At 42.1% G+C, this 10,116-nt stretch overlaps 1 protein-coding gene across 1 annotated transcript in view; it reads left to right on the forward strand.

Moving 5' to 3' along the window:
• cep162 (centrosomal protein 162) overlaps nt 1-10,116 on the forward strand; it is a 38,801-nt gene that overhangs the window by 27,177 nt on the left and 1,508 nt on the right. The window contains exons 16-28 of the mRNA XM_008279518.1: nt 129-251; nt 588-700; nt 837-936; nt 1,024-1,150; nt 1,532-1,695; nt 3,972-4,076; nt 4,183-4,422; nt 5,663-5,866; nt 6,009-6,348; nt 7,202-7,334; nt 7,416-7,557; nt 7,644-7,742; nt 8,876-9,010. Of these exons, the coding sequence (XP_008277740.1) occupies nt 129-251; nt 588-700; nt 837-936; nt 1,024-1,150; nt 1,532-1,695; nt 3,972-4,076; nt 4,183-4,422; nt 5,663-5,866; nt 6,009-6,348; nt 7,202-7,334; nt 7,416-7,557; nt 7,644-7,742; nt 8,876-9,010 (2,025 nt within the window). The remainder of the gene's footprint in view (nt 1-128; nt 252-587; nt 701-836; nt 937-1,023; nt 1,151-1,531; nt 1,696-3,971; nt 4,077-4,182; nt 4,423-5,662; nt 5,867-6,008; nt 6,349-7,201; nt 7,335-7,415; nt 7,558-7,643; nt 7,743-8,875; nt 9,011-10,116) is intronic.

Raw genomic sequence — 10,116 nt, forward strand, 5'->3', positions numbered from 1 at the left:
TAAGCTGACCACACATGCCATACTGAGGTACAACCACTTTAACAGTGCACTGTTCTCATGGTAGGACATGATACATGTAAGTGCTGCTACTGTATGCAGTGAATAAGTTGTAGGTTTTCACTCCTCAGCTGCGAAGTGCAGAAGAAGCTCGTCAGAAGAGGAGCTCTGCAGACCCTGCTACAGAGGAGAAGCTCCAGCAGATTGACAAAGAAATAAAAGAGCAGGAGACACTTATCAAAGGTTACCAGCAGGTAAGTGTCCCTGAACACTGTGTCTTAATGTGACTATGTTCACTCTTCATTTATGTCCCGAATTTTAATTTGGCTTCCTTTTTGATCTTCATTTCATCACTTCTGTTTTTGTATATCTATGGTATCTCCAAGCGCCAAGCAAAAATCTAATCAGTTTTTAGTGACAACACCTCTGCTCTTGCAAACAGTACCAGTTCTCCTCGACACATGTATATGCCTCTGCACCAGCAAACAGCTGTAGCAGAAAGCATTGTTTTTGGGTTGTCCATTTGCCCATTTTTTTGAAAACGGTAATCTTGTGCCATTAAACCACAGTAAACCTAAGGTGTTCTGCAGGAAAACGAGAAGCTGTATTTGCAGATGAAGGCTCAACAAGCCAAAAGTAAAGCCAATGAAGAGGCCATGTTTAATGAAAACCAGAGGCTGCTGAATGAGCTGGCTTTCACAAGGTGGGGTCAGCATTTCCCTAAGCTATGACCATCATTGCTTCTACATATCTTCCAAATATGTCTGTGTATGTATAATTAATGTTGGCAATCAAATGTGTTCTGCATTGGTTTTATTGTGCCCTTTCATTCTCATTAGGGAGCAGCTGAATAAAACTTCAAGGCCTGTCGGTAATGTGTGCCGAATGGATCACACTCAACGCATTACAGAGCTTTTAGCTCAAATACAGGCACTAAAGGTTAGTGCTGCCCTCACTGAAATACCGTTGAAGTGAAATTCTCTGTCAGTCCCCTGATACGCAATAGATATGGGTTTCTCTGTGCAGAGGAATGAGGCCAAGCTGTGTGTGGACATTCAGAACCTGAAACAAGAAAACCAGGCTCTTGTGGTTGATCTGCAACTAATGAAGAATGAGAGAGACCTGGCTAAAGGCCAAGCCATTTCCACCTCAGGTATGAAAGAGAACAGTACTATTCCACAAACTTTCCAAAGACATTTTAACTTTCTACTAGTAATGTTTGGTTTTCCTGAGACTGAGTGTGTTTACATGGACATGATTGTCTCTGTTATGAAACCTATCTCTGTTTTAAAACTTGTCGTATGAGGTTTACATATATCAACACAGAGAAATCTGGTACTTCATAACACTATAGAGATGAAATAGATAAAATTTTAACATCCTTGTTACTGATTATTGCAAGGTTTTCACACAGGTTTCTCAAAAGTAACACGAGCAAACACAAAAACAATATGCTTACACTCAAATACCCCATTATTGCTGTGATGCTTAGTCCAGGTAAACACACTGTATATATCAATTCTGAATGTGTCAGGTGATAAGACTTTTGAGATGGGGATATTGGAGGACAAACACAGAGAGGAAGTGGTGGCTCTGAAGAAGAAACTGCAGTGGTTTGCTGAGAACCAGGAGCTGCTGGACAGAGATGCTGGCCGGCTGAAGGCTGCTACAGCAGAGATACACCTGCTCAAAGAACAGGTCAGGCTCTGCTCACACATGCTGTTTAAATACTAATTAGAATGTTTACCTTCATTATACCCTTTTTCAGCAACTTCTGCTTCAGTACAAAGTCCTCAGGCCTACTCTTTTCATTGCATTAACATCCATTTATAGCTTTTATGAGCTTCACAACAACATTGTATTTGGTCATGTAATCATCATCCCTACCATCATTTTAAATTGGACTTTTTTCAGACAAGATCACCATGGCTACCAGAATAATCCATGAAAACATCATACCTGCCTCTCCTCATTGGATCATACATAAAGGTCCACAGTTTGCTCTGGGTCCCTAAACATTTTAAAGTAAATCATTTATAATTTAAAAGATAGTTCCCAAAGCATATGCTTAAGATAGATAGACATTTATTATCATATGTGCAGCATAAAAAAAACAACAGCAGTTTAACACTGTGCAATGAAATTGTCTTGTTTGCACACTCCCATATACATCTTAAAGAATATCAATATATATAAAACAGGACTAACAATAATATAAATAGATAAAAATGAAAAGAGACAGCAACTAAGGTGCATATTGTCTGTTTACATGTAACGGCATCAGTGAGCTGATGGAGCAGCAGATGTACATACATTTAAAGTGCGCAGTGCCTGGTGACACATGTTAACTGGAATGTTGTGTATATTGAACAGCAGTGATCAGTCAGTGTTTGAGGTTGTTCAGGAGTCTGATGGCCTGAGGAAAGAAACTGTTTGACAGTCTTGTGGTCCTTGATTTCACACTCCTGTACCGCCTTCCTGAGCGTAGTGGTGTGAAGAGTGTGTACTGTGGATGTGTGTGGTCTTTGATGATGTTGTGGGCTCTCCTGATGACCGTACTGGTGTAGATGTCCTGCAGCGATGGGAAGACCACTCCAGAGATGTTTTGTGCAGTTTTTTTGACATGTTGGAGGGCCTTCCTGTCCTGCAGGGAGCAGTTTCCATGCCACACAGTGATGGCGCTGGTGAGCACACAATCTCAACCCTGTAGTCCGTCTCCACTCCCCCGGTGATCATTCCTATGTTCTTCTGAGTGACCACACAGTCATAGGTGAAGAGGGAGTAGAGCATTGGACTCAGCACACAGCCTTGGGGGCAGCCTGTGCTTAACTTTCTGATGCCAGATGTCCGGCCCCCAACTCTGACCGACTGAGGTCTGACAGAGAGGAAGTCCAGCACCCAGCTACAGAGGGATGGTGTCACACCGAGGAGGAGGAAGGGCACAATGGTGGCTGATTTGAAACAGGAGGGAATACTCGCTCTGACCAGGGAGAGGTTGAAAATGTCTGTGAAGACATTAACCAGCTCCGACTAACAGGCTCTGAGCATGCAGCCCGAGATGGTGTCTGGGCCAGCTGCTGTCCAAGGGTTAATCAGGCCCAGAGCCCGGCGCACCTCCACTGATGTCACTGACAGAGGGACATCCTGCGTGTCGTTGGAGACTGGCAGCTCCTCTTGGCAGCTGGTGTTGGTGGCCTTGACGCAGGAATAGAACTCATTGAGCTGGTCGTCTAGTCCGCCAAGCTGGATGCTAACCACGAGCTCCTCTGCCTGTAGCCAGTGATGTACTGAAGTCCTTGCCACATGCTCCTTGAATCTGAGGTGGTGTAGTAGTCCTCAAGTTTCAGCCTGTAGTGCTTCTTGGCTTGCCTGACGGATCTCTGCAGGTCATATCTGGCCTGTTTGTATCCGTCAGAGAAACCAGAGGCAAAAGCAGCAGAGCGGGCACACAGCTTGGACTTCACCTCCCCATTAATCCACGGCTTGTTGTTGGGGTAGATCCTGCAGCGTTTTGTCGGAATGATGACGTCTGTGCAAGTGCTGGCGTATCCGATCACAGCAGCAACATATTCCTCTAGATCCACAGAACCTCTCTGAGCTGCAGATCTAAACACTGTCCAGTCTGTGCTCCCGACGCAGTCCTGAAGAGTCTGTTCAGATTCCTCATTCCAAACTTTAAGGGTCACGCTCACAGGAGGGGATCTTTTGAGCAGCTTTCTGTCGGCAAAAAAAAATGGTGTTGAGAGTTCCTTTTGGTCTTTTACATTTTGCAACAGCAGAAACACTGTAACATGTTAAACAGAATCAAACATATTTGAACACATGTATTGTCATTTTTTCTGTTTCTATTTTAAATGTATCCTGTCGTATATAGTAACTATTTTAGCCACCTGAAAGTGTGCTAAAAGCCAGTCGCAGCGTAGCAGTTTAACTTAGCTTACTGTGTTGGAAGTAACATATTTTCTCCATTTCAGGTAGAAAAACTGAAACAGGCTGTTGGAAAAAGAAGCACTGAGCAGCAGAGAAAGGCCAGAGACAAATCTCTGGATATGAAGAAGATGCAGAACTTGGAGCAACAGGTTTCTTATACAGCAACAAGCAAACTAATCAGACTTCTTATACTCCCTCCCCACACTAACCAAGCCATGCCTCTCCATTGTTTAAGAGTTATCCTTTCTTTACTAGGTGAAGGAGCTTGAGCAGATACTAAGAAACAGAAACCCAAACTCACTGCCTGCTCTGATATACGCTGCAGCCACAGCTGATAGTCCTGAAGATGTGGACGCAACCAAGACATCTCTGCCCAGCCGGATAACTGCTCTGCTAGAGCGAAGGATTCAGCGTCTGGAGGCTGAGCTGGAGAGTCATGATGAGGAGGCCAAACGCAGCCTGCGAGCCATGGAACAGCAGTTTCACAGGATCAAGGTACTGAACTGAAGTAAATCCAGAAACTAGTCAGTAAAGTAGTAACTTCTATATGATGAAATAACCTGTCACAGTTTTTCAGCATTTATAATTGCAATGTCAGATGAATACACACTATTTAACATGTACTATATTTCCTGATGGCATTACTACAGCGGCATTGTTATTGAGCAAACATGTAACCTGCGTTCATTTAAGATAACCCAGAGATTACAATTTGAAAAAGTGTCTTATCAGAGTTCAGTGCCACAACTAACACCCACAGTTCTGTGGGAAGCACCGATTTTATAGCGTAGCAGCCGTAGTACATAACTTGTAGATTTGCTACGTGATGAACACAGGCCCGAAACACATTCTCACCACACAGCTGTAAACAGCAGCTGTAAACTGTAAATTTTGATTTTTTAATTAATTAATTTTAGTGTATTTTTATTTTTTGCATTTTGCCCTTATTACATAGTGATAATGGAGAGAGACAAGCAGGACAGGAGAGGGAGGAAGGGGAGGTCATGCAGAGAAGGGAATAGGCTATATTTTAACCCAGGAAACTGTAGGAAGGGTTAAGCCAAGGTTTTAGGTGTATTGAGCAGCCTTCATGGTAATAAACCAGGTGCATTTTTTGAATTCTGGTGCAATCAAAATATGTCCTAAAGAGGAAGCATTGTATGTAACCCAAGAAATTTGAGTTTTAGTTCCTCATTTTACTGAAGTGACTCTGTAAAAGCATGGGTTTGCCACTTGAGAATAGTTCATAAATCACATTTGTACTTGACAAATTGGCGCACATTTTTTTTTAACAGGACAAAAAGGCAGCATGCCACTGAACTAAAACTCCACCTTTGTGTCTAACAACTTAATGCTGACTTTATTTTATTTCAGTTTTAAATGTATTTTATTGAAAAACACTTTGTAACATGTGTTTTGGAAAGTGCTCTATAAATAAAGTTTATTATTTATCATTATTATTATTATTATTATTATTATTATTATTATTATTATAACTGTGATCAATATTACCTGAATGGCCTTTGATGGTGAATTAAGATGGGGTCATAGAATAGTTTCTAGTGTTTTCTGGTTGATATACACTAAAGTCAGACACTATGCTGCATCCAATGCATTTCAAAATATGCTCTCAGACAGAATTCATGAAAAGAATAAGCAGAAATGCTCAAGAAAATGGAGGCAGAGACAGATGGTTTTGTCTATAACTACATGTATGTTTGTGTGCACTGTGTAGCTCCGCTACGAGCAGCAGATTTCAGAAATGGAGCAGCAGCTGAAACAAAAACAGCAGGATGAAGGAGAAGGTGGGTCAAAGTCATGGATGTCAAAGGTTCAGACTCTGGAGGAAGAACTACAACGTGTGAAGGAGAACCACCAAGAGAAAGAGCACTCTCTCCTGGACCAGATTGAGTCTCTTCAGCAGCAGCTCAACCACAAGGTTGGTATAGGAGTTACTAAGGTCAATAGACTTCTTAAAAACCAAGGTTTCTTTGAAACTTTGAAATACTGGACTATGTAGGCAATAATTATATGTGGATTGTACTGTGTATAATTATATCTTACTGCTTATACAAACTCAGGTAAATCCTGCACCCCAAAAGGCCCAGCCGAGTCCAGGCCGACACCAGCGTCAAGCTGAGGAAGCATTTGGCATTCGGATAGAGCGGCTGAACCAAGAGGTTGCCATTAAAACACGAACCATTCAGGAGCTGAGTCGCACTGTGGACAGATTGCAGAAAGAGAGGAGGCACATGTTGTCTTTCCCCAACCCACGACCAGAGATACGTTCCACAGAGACCAAACAACCACAAGGCCCAACCAAAACACTCTGTTCCTCTACGGCACGAGAGGCATGTGCAGAGGAAGAAACGTTTCCAGCTGCTCAGTATGAAAAGACCTACCAGCCAACTGTCTTTACAGGTGTGAATACAGATTATTTTCCATGGCTGACTTTCCTCTGCATGCCTTGGTAACTGTATTCTGTTGTGTAAGAAAGGATACACAGCAGATGCTAATAACCATCTAATGCAAAGGAATCATGTATTCAATTACTACAACCACAGAAGGTACAAACATGGATAGTTGTAGCTTATTAACACTGCATTAAGTTGGCAACAAGATGTAATATGTAATCAAACTAAAAATATCAGCCATTAATGTAAATATTTACTCCTGGATCTATTTACCCTTAAGGGTAGGCAACTGGTGTGTGAATGGGAGATTGAGAAACACTTTGTAAAGGGCTTTGTAAAACTGAACCTAGTTAAAAGGCACTATTTGAGTGCAGACCATTTACCATTTAGTGGTAACACCAATTAATGGAGCTCTAAGCTTTTTAGCTGAGGCTAAGCCGCTGTCTTTACCTACTGTTTAACATTAATGACTTCATTTAGAATGGCACATACAAAGGCAGCAGAATGGGTTGTTGGCTAGCTTTTTTTTAACGGTTTTCAATCAGGGTTTATTTTTGTTTTTGATCTGACAGTTCCTTGTTATTTCCTAAAAATTCTTGAATTGACATGTTTGGTATTTGTTGTGTTTTAAAAAAAAGTAAAAAAAAGAAGACGTTTGGACTGTCCTCTATTGTAGCCAAGCAGGACACTTGCAGTGTCACATAAGATGAGAAAGCAGTGCTGTAGTCAGGAGGAGGGTGGTCACAATTTTGTAGAGGAGTGTGTTAAACATGGAAAAACTGCCTCTATAGCTGAATTGTTATGTAAAGGCAGTAACAGATATCAGAACCTTGTATTTTAACGATGCCTCCTTCTGGCAGGGAGTCATATCTCAGAGGTTCTGCAGGAGAACGAGGCTCTGAAGCGGCGTGTAGAGCTGCTGGAGCTGCAGACTGAGCAAGAGAAGGAAGCACTAAAGGCTGATGCTGTTCAAGCCAAGGAGGAGCTGGGCAAGTATGTGCATCTGTGTAAATACACTGACTGACACATGCTCATGAATGTAAAGGAATGACAGGCTCTAATGTGATTTGCTAGGCTGAAGGAGCACCTTGCAGAGCAGCTGTCTTCAGTGAAGGCAGAACACCTCTTAGTGCTGGACCGTCTGCGGGCAAGCCATGCCCTGGAGCACTCATCCTCAAAGGTTGCCGAACTGACCAATAAGCTCAGCACTCAGGAGGTATGGTCTGAATAACCAACCAGCCTCATGACAACAGGAATTCCTGAAAATGATCCTGTTGCTTTAATTTTCACATCTACCTACAGATCCTAATAAAACAGCTAAAGGAGCAGCTGAAAGAGCTGCAGGGTTCCAAAGATGCCTTGGCAATATCCAGGACCAGAGAAAATGCTCTGCAGAAGCAGGTGAGCCAGTAGAAAACGGTTATGTCAGTGATTCTTTTTTTTCTTTTTTTTTCAATTCAGATTTACTTATATAGCTTCAATTCACAACATATATCATTTCATGGCACTTCACATAGTAAGGTCAAGACTTAGCAAATTTTCAACAAAGAAGCCCAACAAATGTAAAGTTTTCTTTGGCTTTCCTTTGAGCAAAAACTTGGCAACAGTGGGAAGACCCAAAAACCTTACCTTTACCAGGAAGGACAACAAAAACAAATTCAGACAGAACCAGACTCAGGGAAGGTAGCCATCTGCCTCGACCGGTTGGGGTGAGGGTAAGAATGAGGAGGGTGAGGGAGTGGTTGGAATAGGGACAGCAGAATGGCTATAGATAGAAGCCAAAAAATCATTTTGCCTTTACTGGATAGAGACGGGAAAGGGGAGTAGAGATAGGGGCAACTTCCTGCTGCACAACACTGCAAGCTAGAATCAATCAAAGGATACTGCCCCATACTGCACATGGCACCTGCTCATCCTGGTGCAATACTTTATTTATAGATTTATATTATATTTTGGTGAGGTTTTTTATTTTTTTTTAGCTATATCATTATATTTATTAGTTTACCCTCAAATGCAAATCAGGGTTGTTAGCAACCTAATACTAACCTTACGTCTTTCCCTTTTTTAGTAAAAAACTCAACTCCCTGGTATTCATTAAAGTATGTTGTTTTTAAAAGAAAATAAATGTCATGTCTCAAGTGTATTTTGTTAGTAGTGAGTGTAGTGGTAGTGTTGTCATTTGCAGGTTGACCTGATTCTGACAGCGTTGCCTTATTGTTGTAGTGCGTATACTCAGACACAAACAATACAGAAGTATGTCTGACTTATTGCCACATAAACCCATGAACTTGCAAAGGCATTTAGAATGTATTGTAGAGGACATAAGCACCAAATGTGGAATAGGTATCTCAGCTTTTTCTTTCTTTCTTTCTTTCTTTTTTAACTCTGCAGCTATATATGCACAAGTAGTTTTGCAGGACAGAAAAAAAATAATATTGAACTTCTGGCCTGAAATATCACTTTTAATTTCAGCAGAGATCAAATGTTATTATTTTTCCTCATGATTTTAACGTCTGCTTTTACCTTGTGTTTAGCTAACTCGACTGCTGCAGGAACTAAAGGAAGCTAAAGAAGCTCAGAGCCCAGAGGTGAAACTACTGTGCAGCCTGGAGAGAAAGCTCCTCAGCATGGAGCTCAGACACCAGCACAGAGAGGAGGAGCTGCAGCAGGTACCAACAAGGATGTAGCTTTGTTAGATGTTCATAAAAAATCCAGAGATCAAGTTTTACTGGTCTCAGGTTGTCACTGTTGGACCNTTGCTAAAGAGGCTGGCTGTTCACAGAGCTCTGTGTTCAAGCACATCAATAGAGAGGCGAAGGGAAGGAAAAGATGTGGTAGAAAAAAGTGTACAAACAATAGGGATAACCGCACCCTGGAGAGGATTGTGAAACGAAACCCATTCAAAAATGTGGGGGAGATTCACAAAGAGTGGACTGCAGCTGGAATCAGTGCCTCAAGAACCACCACGCACAGGTATATGTAAGACATGGGTTTCAGCTGTCGCATTCCTTGTGTCAAGCCACTCTTGAACAAGAGACAGCGTCAGAAGCGTCTCGCATGGGCTGAAGACAAAAAAGACTGGACTGCTGCTGAGAGGTCCAAAGTTATTTTCTCTGATGAAAGTAAATTTTGCATGTCCTTTGGAAATCAAGGTCCCAGAGTCTGGAGGAAGAGAGGAGAGGCACAGAATCCACGTTGCTTGAGGTCGAGTGTAAAGTTTCCACAGTCAGTGATGGTTTGGGGTGCCATGTCATCTGCTAGTGTTGGTCCACTGTGTTTTCCTAGGGTTAAGGTCAACGCAGCGGTCTACCAGGAGGTTTTAGAGTATTTCATGCTTCCTGCTGCTGACCAACTTTATGGAGATGCAGATTTTATTTTCCAACAGGACTTGGCATCTGCACACAGTGCCAAAACTACCAGTACCTGGTTTAAGGACCATGGTATCCCTGTTCTTAATTGGCCAGCAAACTCGCCTGACCTTAACCACATAGAAAATCTATGGGGAATTGTGAAGACGAAGATGCGATACGCCAGACCCAACAATGCAGAAGAACTGAAGGCCACTATCAGAGCAACTTGGGCTCTCATAACACCTGACCAGTGCCACAGACTGATCAACTCCATGCCACGCCGCATTGCTGCAGTAATTCAGGCAAAAGGAGCCCCAACTAAGTATTGAGTGCTGTACATGCTCATACTTTTCATGTTCATACTTTTCAGTTGGCCAGCATTTCAAGAAATTCTTTTTGTATCGGTCGTAAGTAATATTCTAATT

The sequence above is a fragment of the Stegastes partitus genome, unplaced genomic scaffold, assembly GCF_000690725.1.
Source record: "Stegastes partitus isolate 25-593 unplaced genomic scaffold, Stegastes_partitus-1.0.2 Scaffold162, whole genome shotgun sequence".
NCBI classification, from domain to species: Eukaryota; Metazoa; Chordata; class Actinopteri; family Pomacentridae; genus Stegastes; species Stegastes partitus.